Raw genomic sequence first — 12903 nt, forward strand, 5'->3', positions numbered from 1 at the left:
ATAATGCCTTTATATCGCTCCATGGTGAGACCGCACCTTGAATACTGTGTACAATTCTGGTCACCGCATCTCAAAAAAGATATAATTGTGATGGAGAAGGTACAGAGAAGGGCTACCAAAATGATAAGTGGAATGGAACAGCTTCCCTATGAGGAAAGACTAAAGAGGTTAGGACTTTTCAGCTTGGAGGAGAGACGGCTGAGGGGGGATATGATAAAGGTTTTTATAATCATGAGAGGTCTAGAATGGGTAGATGTGAATCGGTTATTTACTCTTTCGGATAATAGAAAGACTAGGGGGCACTCCATGAAGTTAGCATGTGGCACATTAAAAACTAATCTGAGAAAGTTCTTTTTCACTCAATGCACAATTAAACTCTGGAATTTATTGCCGGAGGATGTGGTTAGTGCAGTTAGTATAGCTGTGTTTAAAAAAGGACTGGATAAGTTCTTGGAGGAGAAGTCTATTACCTGCTATAGTTGACTTAGAAAATAGCCACTGCTATTACTATCAATGGTAACATGGAATAGACTTAGTTTTTGGGTACTTGCCAGGTTCTTATGGCCTGGATTGGCCACTGTTGGAAACAGGATGCTGGGCTTGATGGACCTTTGGTGTGACCCAGTATGGTAAGTTATGTTCTTATGTTCTTAATTTTTCCAGGTGGCTGATCCTCTCCTCTCAGTGTTCCCACTGGATTGTGGGTTATTGAGCTCTTCTCCTACCAATAAACACATACATTTGTGCATGTAGATTCATGTGAATACTTTTGAAATTTGAAAGTATGAATGTAATAGGGATGTGAATCGTTTTAGGACGATTAAAATTATCGTCCGATAATTTTAATATCGTCTTAAACCGTTATGGAACACAATACAATAGAGATTCTAACGATTTATCGTTATAAATCGTTAGAATCGTGAGCCGGCACACTAAAACCCCCTAAAACCCACACCCGACCCTTTAAATTAAATCCCCCACCCTCCCGAACCCCCCCCCAAATGACTTAAATAACCTGCGGGTCCAGCGGCGGTCCGGAACGGCAGCGGTCCGGAACGGGCTCCTGCTCCTGAATCTTGTTGTCTTCAGCCGGCGCCATTTTCCAAAATGGCGCCGAAAAATGGCGGCGGCCATAGACGAACACGATTGGACGGCAGGAGGTCCTTCCGGACCCCCGCTGGACTTTTGGCAAGTCTCGTGGGGGTCAGGAGGCCCCCCACAAGCTGGCCAAAAGTTCCTGGAGGTCCAGCGGGGGTCAGGGAGCGATTTCCCGCCGCGAATCGTTTTCGTACGGAAAATGGCGCCGGCAGGAGATCGACTGCAGGAGGTTGTTCAGCGAGGCGCCAGAACCCTCGCTGAACGACCTCCTGCAGTCGATCTCCTGCCGGCGCCATTTTCCGTACGAAAACGATTCGCGGCGGGAAATCGCTCCCTGACCCCCGCTGGACCTCCAGGAACTTTTGGCCAGCTTGTGGGGGGCCTCCTGACCCCCACGAGACTTGCCAAAAGTCCAGCGGGGGTCCGGAAGGACCTCCTGCCGTCCAATCGTGTTCGTCTATGGCCGCCGCCATTTTTCGGCGCCATTTTGGAAAATGGCGGCGGCTGAAGACAACAAGATTCAGGAGCAGGAGCCCGTTCCGGACCGCTGCCGCTCCGGACCGCCGCTGGACCCGCAGGTTATTTAAGTCATTTGGGGGGGGTTCGGGAGGGTGGGGGATTTAATTTAAAGGGTCGGGGGTGGGTTTTAGGGGGTTTTAATGTGCCGGTTTTGCGATTTTTCGATTTTTAGATTTTTCACGATTTTTCACGATTTTTCACGATATTTTACCCCCCCCCAAACGGCAACAATACGATTCCCTCCCCCTCCCAGCCGAAATCGATCGTTAAGACGATCGAGGACACGATTCACATCCCTAGAATGTAATTCCTTTCCCTACTCCAAGTCCATCCCTCTAATCATCTCTTTCAAGAGCACATGACAGTTTGTGCATAATCAAGTTGCACATGTATCTGTACAAGCAGTGGCCCCAGTTGATTTTCAGAAGTTGATTTATGCACATTAACTGTTTTTTAAGTGTGTATATTCTTTGGAAAATCAATAGCTTTTAGTTTGTGTGATTTATGTTTTTGCGCCCTCTGTAAAACATGTGAGTAAAAGAATCAATGAAATGGCAACTACTAAAACTGGAACTGTTTTAGGAACTCATTTTCATCTTTTCTGTTTCCCCTTTAGGAACTTGATGGCAATAAACTGTCTATATTTGCCATTCAAAATTCAGCTACCTCACCCATGAAGTCAGAGGAGAGTGGCCATCAGATTGGAGAGTCATTATCCAGCCTAACCTTTGGTACTCCTGAAAGGCGCAAGAGTAGTTTAGCAGATGTTGTGGACACTCTAAAGCAGAGAAAGATGGAGGAGCTCATCAAAAGTGAACCTGATGGTAAGACTGATTAAATAGTTCAAATTTCCTTGTCGTACATTCAAGAAGAACTTTGTCCTCACTGGATGTATCCAACTTTAAATTATTATTTTTAGTCCTATATGAATGTTCTTCTGAATCCGGTTGTTAGCAAAATGTTAATGTTGTTGTACAGCGTCTGCAAGAATGATTTAATTTTTTGTTTACAATATTTCCTGAGTAGATCTTTGTGGATGACAAGGATTCAATAAATTTGATGTTTTTCTGGTATTCTTTTTTTTTTTTTCATGCTTTTTTCATTTATTCAGAATAAGCAAGCCTCCATTATAATGAGAGATATTTGGCTTTGTTTTACAAATTACGGGTTGACTTTTTAAAGCTTTGTACATAAAATACATTTTTATGATCATAAATGACTTATAGTATTGCTCTGGGCTTAGCATATAATATAATAGCATAAAAGACACTGGCATGTTTTGGAACTCCACAAGGTATTTAAGGACTTATCATTGTTTGCAATCAGTCGTGGCTCTAACATATGGGACAAGGTTGTTCGGGCTAATTTAAAAATGATAAACCAGCAGCCTGTAAATTTGGGAGGACATAAGAAATGTGGAGCTTGAACAGTGTGTGTAAATACCATTGAAGAGCATTGTTGGATCGATACAGATACTGGATATACAGTGAAACGAAGATTTTTTACTGATTGCACCACAAACAATGTGGTGTATGCTATTATATGTGATTGTCCCAAGGTCTACGTGGGATGAATGAGCAGAGCCATTAAGATTCGTCTAATGGAACATAGATCTTGAATCAACAATGGAGTGTTGACAGCTCCATTGGTGAATCATTGCGTGGAGCGGGGGCACACATTTGAAGACTTAAAATGGACAGTGACTGAAAATGTAATAAGCAATACAATGTTTAGTAACATAGGATTGTTACTAAATTACAGGGAGCAGTTTTAGATCCACAAGTTAAAAACTGAAGCGCCGGCTGGACTGAATGATCAGATCGACTGGTTTTCACTCCTTTAAATCTAATTTAAAGGGCAGGTTGAATTTCATTATCGCCATGTTTGGAGTCATGTGATGGATTCCCTTTTTTTGAATTTTTTGAATGTCTAAGTTGTGAACTGTTAGTACCTTTGCTCTGAACTTTTCACACTTTTTATATAAAAAAAAGTTTTGGAAACAAAAAATAATACAAAAAATTATTTTGGAGAAAAATAATAAAAGGACTCTAGGGTGGACGGTGGTGTTCATGATTAAAAAATCAAGAAAGGCATACCGTGATGGTGCCCTGAAATTTATGAAACATCATCTTACATCCTATAAAAAATGTTTTCAAAAAAACCCAGCTGGTGAAAAAACAGTAAGTGTGAAAAGTATGTTTCAAGTTCATTTCTAATTTGTTTTTGGAAAGAGGATAATACATTTAAATTATTTACTCCAATGTGGGTTGTTTAGTGTAGTTGCGATTTGGATTACCCCCATTGTTTGTGGATTGGTAGTGGTAGAGTTTTTGCCGTAGAGGCAAAAACTCACAGTAAAAACTTTTTAAAATATATCCGAAGCAGAAAGCCTGTGAGGGAGTCAATTGGACCGTTAGATGATTGAGGGGTTAAAGGGGCACTTAGAGAAGATAAGGCCATCGCAGAAAGATTAAATGATTTCTTTGCTTCAGTGTTTACTGAAGAGGATGTTGGGGAGGTAACCATACCGGAGAAGGTTTTCATGGGCAATGATTCAGATGGACTGAATCAAATCATGGTGAACCTAGAAGATGTGGTAGACCTGATTGACAAACTGAAGAGTAGTAAATCAACTGGACCGGATGGTATACACCCCAGAGTTCTGAAGGAACTAAAAAATGAAATTTCAGACCTATTAGTAAAAATTTGTAATCTATCAAAATCAACAATTGTACCTGAAGACTGGAGTATAGCTAATGTAACCCCAATATTTAAAAAGTGCTCCAGGGGCGATTCGGGAAACTACAGACCAATTAGCCTGACTTCAGTGCCAGGAAAAATAGTGGAAAGTGTTCTAAACATCAAAATCACAGAACATATAGAAAGACATGGTTTAATGGAACAAAGTCAGCATGGCTTTACCCAAGGCAAGTCTTGCCTCACAAATCTGCTTCACTTTTTTGAAGGAGTTAATAAACATGTTGATAAAGGTGAACCAGTAGAAGTAGTATACTTGGATTTTCAGAAGGTGATTGACAAAGTTCCTCATGAGAGGCTTCTAGGAAAAGTAAAAAGCCATGGGATAGGTGGTGATGTCCTTTCGTGGATTGCAAACTGGCTAAAAGACAGGAAACAGAGAGTAGGATTAAATGGACAATTTTCTCAGTGGAAGTGGAGTGCCTCAGGGATCTGTATTGGGACCCTTACTTTGCAATATATTTATAAATGTTCTGGAAAGAAATATGACGAGTGAGGTAATCAAATTTGCAGATGATACAAAATTGTTCAGAGTAGTTAAATCACAAGCAGATTGTGATAAATTGCAGGAAGACCTTGTGAGACTGGAAAATTGGGCATCAAAATGGCAGATGAAATTTAATGTGGATAAGTGCAAGGTGATGCATATAGGGATAAATAACCCATGCTATAGTTACACAATGTCACATGGCCATCGGCGCCATCTTGTGCTCCTACCATGTGACAGGTGCTGTAAATGGCACCGGTAGCCCCTGTGACATAGTATGGGCAAAGGCTATCGGTGCCATTTTGATTACTGGCAGCCGATGGCCCGAGGGTAAGAGATCGCTCCTGCACCCCCGCTGGACCCCCCAGGGACTTTTGGCCAGCTTGGGGGGCCTCCTGACCCTCCCCCCCCCAAGACTTGCCAAAAGTCCCTGGGGGTCCATCGGAGATCCGGGAGCGATCTCGCCATCGGCTGCCAGTAATCAGAATGGTAGGAGCACAAGATGGTGCCAATGGCCATGTGACAGGGGCTGACCAATGGCACCGGTAGCCCCTGTGACTTAGTAGGTCAGAGGTTATCGGTGCCATTTTCAGCGAGGCAGGCCAGACGGTCCCTGCACTGAGGGACAAATCGTTCGCGGGACCCCGCTGGACCACCAGGGATATTAGTAAGTCTTGGGGAGCGATCGGGATGGTGGTGGTGGTGGTGGTGGGGGGGGGGGGGGGTTGAATTATACTAAATTTTAATGCTTGGGGTGGTTTTTTATTTAAAAAAATAAAATGTGCTCCTCTCCCCATACAAACCCGAAAAACAAATTTTTCATGTAGTTCAGGGAAAATCTGTTTCGGGTGGGCGGGGCCCCCGAACCATGATGAATTAGGCATTTTAGTTGAAATTGCCTAATTCATCATAAACGAATGCACATCTCTAGTGTGCATACAGTGGTCTCAGTTTTAGTGTGCATCCAGACACAGCCTCGTGAGCCTGGGGGCTTTTTGCAGAGTCATGTATATTGGGACAGTGGTGCTCTCTGAAGCCAAATCCCCAGTGGGCCTCTTTTGGAAATAATTATTTTAATTGTAGGCAGTGACATTAAATCCATAATGTCAGGGAAAGCTAGATTTGGTGGAGTGATTGGGAATAGCATAGGAGGCACTTCAAAAGGCAGTGCCAGTCCCCCATTAAAGTTAAAAAGGGACCTGTTCCAATCTAAATCTCTGAAGGGGCAGGCAGTTCCATCCTGAAAAAACGAAATTTAAAGATGATACACGGCCACCACCTGTTTCTGACCATGTAGTTTTGGAGTTGAGGGAAGGGGAGGCTGAGTCATGCCAGACAAAATGGCAACACCCAAAAGCAGCAGTGCGACAGCAGTCTCAACTTAGCATTGACAATGTAGCGCAGGCACTGTTTGCTTCTGATTCCGATGAAGAATCATCTTGTGTGGAATTCTCATTAGAAATGGAAGAAGTAAAACAACTACCATCTGGGGATGGTGGCAGTAGCAGTCAGGGGACCCCTTATTCCAGGCAGCGTAAAGTGTTTGAAAAGGAGCAGAGTCACTCCACGCCCTCAGCCCCTTCTAGCAGTTAGGTGGCAGGCCAGCAGCCCCCTGCCATGTAGCAGAAGCGACAACCCACCATGGAGGAAATGGGGTGGTGTGCAGTAATGCTATCCAGGGGTAGGAGGCAGGCAGCCTCCTACCCCTGGATAGCATTTGCCCTTGATGACCAGCCCTTGCAGATAGTGGAGAATGTGGGTTTTAAGCATTTGCTGAAGGTCATAGTTCCAAATTACAAAGTCCCCTCCAGAACCACATTTAGCCTATACAACCAGTGTCACAGTCGTATCCAAGCGCTACTAGCTAAGGCAATGGAGTGTGCATTTCACCTGCGATATCTGGACCTCTATGAATGCTGCACACTCTTACTGTTCCCTGACAGCACACTGGTGGTACCTGGCTGAGGCAGGGGCAGGCAGCAGCTCTATTAGTGAACAAGTATCAGGGTGGAGGTGGGCTTTACTGTACACCCACCTGATGGACAAGGCCCATACCTCATCCAATATTCTAGCATGCATCAGACAGATGCTGGAGGGCTGGCGCTACATCAGTGAGACAGGAATCCTCAGGCAGGGTTCTTTGTCACAGACATTGGTGCAAACCTGGTAAAAGCAATAACCGACGGGTGCTTTCAGAACATCCGATGATTTGCACACACTCTGCACCTGGTAGTGAAGTCAGCTCTGGTGTTGAAGTCCAATCATCAAGAGAATGAATACCTGCATACGTTAATACACAAGTGCAGGAACATAGCAGCACACTTCCACAGAAGTGTGAATGCGGGGCAGGTTCTCTGACAAAAGCAGACTGATTTGGAGATGCCTCACAAACATTTCATTCAATACATTGCCTCCCGGTGGAATTCCACCTTTATGATGCTGCAGAGGTTAGTGGAGCTGCAGACACCCCTTCATGGTTCAATGGACATAGGTGTGCATAATCCCTTAGGGCATCATGATTGGTTAGTCATGAGTCAGCTGGTAAAAATCCTGCAGCCCTTCAAGGATGTCACGGAGGAGCTGAGTTCCAGAAGTGCCATCTTGGCTGACATCATCCCTATAGTTAATTTTCTGGAGGAAAATTTGGGGGCTTTAATTAGGAAGAGGGAATGACAGCTGAGGTGCTGCATTGTCTGGACATTTTGCAGGAACAGGTTGAAGAGAGATTAGGGCCTTTAACAGAAGAGCACACATATATGCTCACCACAGTCTGTGATCCCCGTGTGAAAGGGAAACTCGCCCTATAGTCCTATTGTCTCTCATTTGTGAAGGAACTGCTGTTAACAAAAGTCCGTGATCAGGAGCGCCATAGGCAGAGACAGATTAGGCATGAAGCAGAGGAGGAAACAGCGGCGGGCAATTCAGAGAGTTGTGCTAGCCCAAGCAGGAGCAGCACTCTGTCAGCGACAGCTAGTACCTCTTCATCCTCCACTTCAGAATGCCAAAGGCATGTTGCACATAAAGAATTATCTGTTCTGCTACGGGCTAGAGAGAAAGCAACTGGCATGAGTGACTCTCAGCCCACCCAAGCAAAGGAGATACCAGCACAACTATCAGTGACATGGTATCTCTCAGAGCCCACAGAGGACATGCAGACAGATCCGCTGGCATATTGGGCACACAAGTCCACTGTCTGGCCACACCTAGCCAAAGTGGCTCAGCGATATCTGTCATGTCCACCAACTAGTGGGCCCAGTGAATGTGTATTTTCAATGACAGGGGATATCATAGCCCTCACCGCTAAAGGCTGGCACCAGAGTTGATGGAAATGCTAGTGTTTTTGAAAATAAACCTGCCTTTGCTTGGGTTTCCAAATTTTCCCTGTGAATGGCAAGATCAATAAAAGCAATTGAACGCCTTGCAGCAGCTTTAATTGCCTCCTATGCTCCAGATAATATCAGCACATGTACCTGAACTGAAATACTGTGGCTATCCGTCCACTGTCTAGGCCGTACATCCCTACAAGGGCCTGACCTCAAATGCTATGCCTGTTCGTCCACTGTCCAGGCCGTACGTCCCTACAAGGTTCTGACCTCAAATGCTGTGCTGTCCGTCCACTGTCCAGGCTGTACGTCCCTACAAGGGCCTGACCTCAAACGTTGTGCCTGTCTGAGTTTAGTTCTAGTATTTCTAATTTCAGTTTCTGTATTTGTGCATCACTTCTTTCCAGAATATTCTTTTTCTGTTTTACAGCATTTGGAATGTAAGAACATAAAAAGCTGAATTCAGATGTTTGGAGCTTGCATAGTTCATATGTTCAATAGTTTTCATGACATTCATAATATGGGGCATGTTCCCGAAATCTTTCTTAGGTGCCAACAGTAATGTTTCTAGTACTGGTGGTAGTTGCACTTTAGTTTATCTATAAAGTCAACATTGGTTGATATTGTAGATTTGGACATGACTACCGGTTTTCTTATTTTTGAGAGATCTTCATGTTCCTTTGTCATCAGCTGAAGTGCATAAGTATAGTTAATAGCATCTGGATGTTCACAAATAATCTCCAGCTCAGTTCTTGCTTCACAAATGACAGTTTCTATTGCTCTAAAAGCATCCTCAGTTAAATTATCTTTCAGAAATGAAAAAGATGCCATTTTCTTCTGGCAGTGAACCAGTTCAAGAAGAAGTGACAGATCAAACCACAACATACCTGTATAAAGGAAATCCTCAAATGCTGTGCCTGTCCGTCCATGCCTCATGTCCCTAAAAGGGCTTGACCTCTAATGCTGTGCCTGTCCATCTAGGCCTTACGTCCATCAAGGGCTTGACCTCTAACTCTGTGCCTCTCCGTCCAGGCTTTATGTCCCTATGAGGGCTTGACCTCTATCCTCGAATGCTGTGCCTGCCTGTCCGTCCAGGCCTTATGTCCCTAAAAGGGCTTGACCTCTAATGCTGTGCCTGTCAGTCCAGGCCTTATGTCCCTAAAAGGGCTTGACCTCTAATGCTGTGTCTGTCCATCCAGGCTTTACGCCTCTACAAGGGTTTGACCTTGAATCTGTGCCTGTCCATCCAGCCTTACGTCCTTAAAAGGGCTTGACCTTGAATGCTGTGCCTGTCCGTCCAGACCTTACATCCCTACAAGGGCTTGACCTCTAACGCTGTGCCTGTCTGTCCACATTTTGAATGTAAGAACATAAAAAGCTCACATAAGATGTTTGGAACTTGCATATTTCATATGCTCAATAGTTTTCATAACCTTTATAATATGGGCCATGTTTCCGAAATCTTTCTCAGGTGACAACAGTAATGTTTCTAGTACTATGGAAAACTGGTGTCCCTATGAGGGCTTGATCTCTATCCTTGATTGCTATGCCTGTCCATCCAGGCCTTATGTCCCTAAAACGGCTTGACCGCTAATGCTGTGCCTGTCCATCCAGGCCTTATGTCCCTAAAAGGGCTTGACCTCAAATGTTGTGCCTGTCCATCTAGGCCTTATGTCCCTAAAAGGGCTTGACCTTGAATGCTGTGCCTGTCCGACCAGGCCTTATATCCCTAAAAGGGCTTGACCTCTAATTCTGTGCCTGTCCATCCAGGCTTTATGTCGCTACAAGGGTTTGACCTCGAATGCTGTGCCTGTCCGTCCAGCCTTACATCCCTAAAAGGGCTTGACCTTGAATGCTGTGCCTGACCATCCAGGCCTTATGTCCCTAAAAGGGCTTGACATCTAATGCTGTGCCTGTCCTGCTAGGCTTTATGTCTCTAGGAGGGCTTAGCCTCTAACGCTGTGCCTGTCCACCCACATTTTGAATGTAAGAACATAAAAAGCTGACTTAAGATGTTTGGAGCTTGCATATTTCATATGCTCAATAGTTTTCATAACCTTTATAATATGGGCCATGTTTCCGAAATCTTTCTCAGGTGACAACAGTAATGTTTCTAGTACTATGGAAAACTGGTGTCCCTATGAGGGCTTGATCTCTATCCTTGATTGCTATGCCTGTCCATCCAGGCCTTATGTCCCTAAAACGGCTTGACCGCTAATGCTGTGCCTGTCCGTCTAGGCCTTATGTCCCTAAAAGAGCTTGACCACTAATGCTGTGCCTGTCCATCCAGGCCTTATGTCCCTAAAAGGGCTTGACCTCAAATGTTGTGCCTGTCCATCTAGGCCTTATGTCCCTAAAAGGGCTTGACCTTGAATGCTGTGCCTGTCCGACCAGGCCTTATATCCCTAAAAGGGCTTGACCTCTAATTCTGTGCCTGTCCATCCAGGCTTTATGTCACTACAAGGGTTTGACCTCGAATGCTGTGCCTGTCCGTCCAGCCTTACATCCCTAAAAGGGCTTGACCTTGAATGCTGTGCCTGACCATCCAGGCCTTATGTCCCTAAAAGGGCTTGACCTTGAATGCTGTGCCTGACCATCCAGGCCTTATGTCCCTAAAAGGGCTTGACATCTAATGCTGTGCCTGTCCTGCTAGGCTTTATGTCTCTAGGAGGGCTTAGCCTCTAACGCTGTGCCTGTCCACCCACATTTTGAATGTAAGAACATAAAAAGCTGACTTAAGATGTTTGGAGCTTGCATATTTCATATGCTCAATAGTTTTCATGACCTTTATAATATGGGCCATGTTCCCAAAATCTTTCTTAGGTGACAAAAGTAATGTTTCTAGTACTATAGAAAACTGGTGTCCCATAGAGGGCTTGACCTCTATCCTCAAATGCTGTACCTGCCTGTCCGTCTAATCTTTACGTTCCTATGAGGGCTTGACCTCTATCCTTGAATGCTTTGCCTGCCTGTCCTCTAGGCTTTACAGAGGATGAACTAGAGTGCATCTACCACCAGTTTTCTATAGTACTAGAAACATTTCTGTTGGCAGCTAAGAAAGATTTAGGGAACATGGCCCATATTATGAATGTCAGGAAAACTATTGAGTATATGAAATATTGCAAGCTCTAAACATCTTAAGTCAGCTTTTTATGTTCTTACATTCAAAATGTGGATGGGCAGGCACAGTGTTAGAGGACAAGCCCTTGTAGGGACGCAATGCCTGGACGGACAGGCACAGAAATCAAGAATAGAGGTCATTATAGCACTATTTCTGAGAGTTGTTCATGTTCCTTTCTCATCAGCTGAAGTGCATAAGGACAATTAATATCGACTGGGTATTCACAAATAATCTCCAGCTCAATTCTTGCTTCACAAATAACAGTCTCTATTGCTCTAAAAGCATCCTCTGTTGAATTAACTTTCAGAAATGTAAAAGATGAGCAGTGAAAAAGGTGCACTGTGTAAACTACAAAGTCAACATAGGTTTGTATTGTAGATTAGGCGGGAGATGACATCAGTGCTTCTTTTGGTCCTAACGGCGGAACCCGCATTGCAAAGGGAACCCTCAGTTTCTGACAATTCAAAATACTAATCCTTCACAGCATGGATCCTTAATTAAAACAAACATGCTTTGAAGGCTCCTGCTCTACTCTAGGGGCCAACCCATTCTGGGTAGCCTTTTCCTGCTCAAAGGAAAGGGGACACTCCTGGGGTAGCTGGCCAGCCTATCTTTTAGTACCTGTTGACCCATGTTGAATCGCTGTTCACATGGCACCCTGCTCCACATCGCCATGCTTTGAAGGCTCATGGTCCACTCTAGGGGCCAACCCATTCCAGGGAGCCCTTTCCTGCTCAAAGGAAAAGGAACGCTCCCCAGGGTAGCCTGCCAGCCTATCTCTTAGTACCTCTTGACCCATGTTGAACCACTGTTCACATGGCACCCTTCTCTACCTCGGCCTTGAAAATTCTCATTTGTATATCTGCAAACTCCACCAGGTTTTAAAAGACCAGCAAGAGCTCAATAGACGCCAATGAAAACACCCATTCTAGGGATCCCTTTTCTATGCAAAGGAAAGAGAACTCTACCCGGGGCCAGCCTGTCTTGCCCCTATCAAAACCAAAGGGACCAAACTACCACCACTCTGCCAGCCTGTCTTGCCCCTATCAGCTTTCTGCCACTCTGCCTTGCTGCCATACACCAGATGATTCACTTAAATACAAAATTGAATCTTTATGGGTAGAAATCACTTGTGTGTCAGGGAAGACTATAGTGATAGGGGTATACTACCGTCCACCTGGTCAAGATGGTGAGACGGACAGTGAAATGCTAAGAGAAATTAGGGAAGCTAACCAAATTGGTAGTGTGGTAATAATGGGAGACTTCAATTACCAATAATAACAGAAGCAAACCTTGCACATAAGCAAGTATCCGGGATCACTGGTGCAGGAAAGGAGGTATGATTCCATGAATACTTTTAAAGCATTTTTATTGGAAAGATTCAGAAATCCTTACTGTGGCAACTCCATACAAAATGACAGACAAGAGTAACAGGTCCCCCGACACGGTCCGTGTTTCGCGGAAGCTGCATCGGGAGGGACCGGATGACATTCAGAGTCTAAAAATATAACAGACGTAATCAGACATGGAAACGAAAAAACAGGCTGTTATTTACTGCATCCGGAAATTGTTATTTACTGCATCAGGAGATTGCGCTA

The 12903-nt window shown here is 44.4% G+C and overlaps 1 protein-coding gene across 1 annotated transcript in view; it reads left to right on the forward strand.

Moving 5' to 3' along the window:
• SOX5 (SRY-box transcription factor 5) overlaps positions 1–12903 on the forward strand; it is a 1631810-nt gene that overhangs the window by 104448 nt on the left and 1514459 nt on the right. The window contains 1 exon segment of the mRNA XM_029600160.1: positions 2234–2441. Within this exon segment, the coding sequence (XP_029456020.1) occupies positions 2234–2441 (208 nt within the window).

The sequence above is a fragment of the Rhinatrema bivittatum genome, chromosome 4, assembly GCF_901001135.1.
Source record: "Rhinatrema bivittatum chromosome 4, aRhiBiv1.1, whole genome shotgun sequence".
NCBI classification, from domain to species: domain Eukaryota; kingdom Metazoa; phylum Chordata; class Amphibia; order Gymnophiona; family Rhinatrematidae; genus Rhinatrema; species Rhinatrema bivittatum.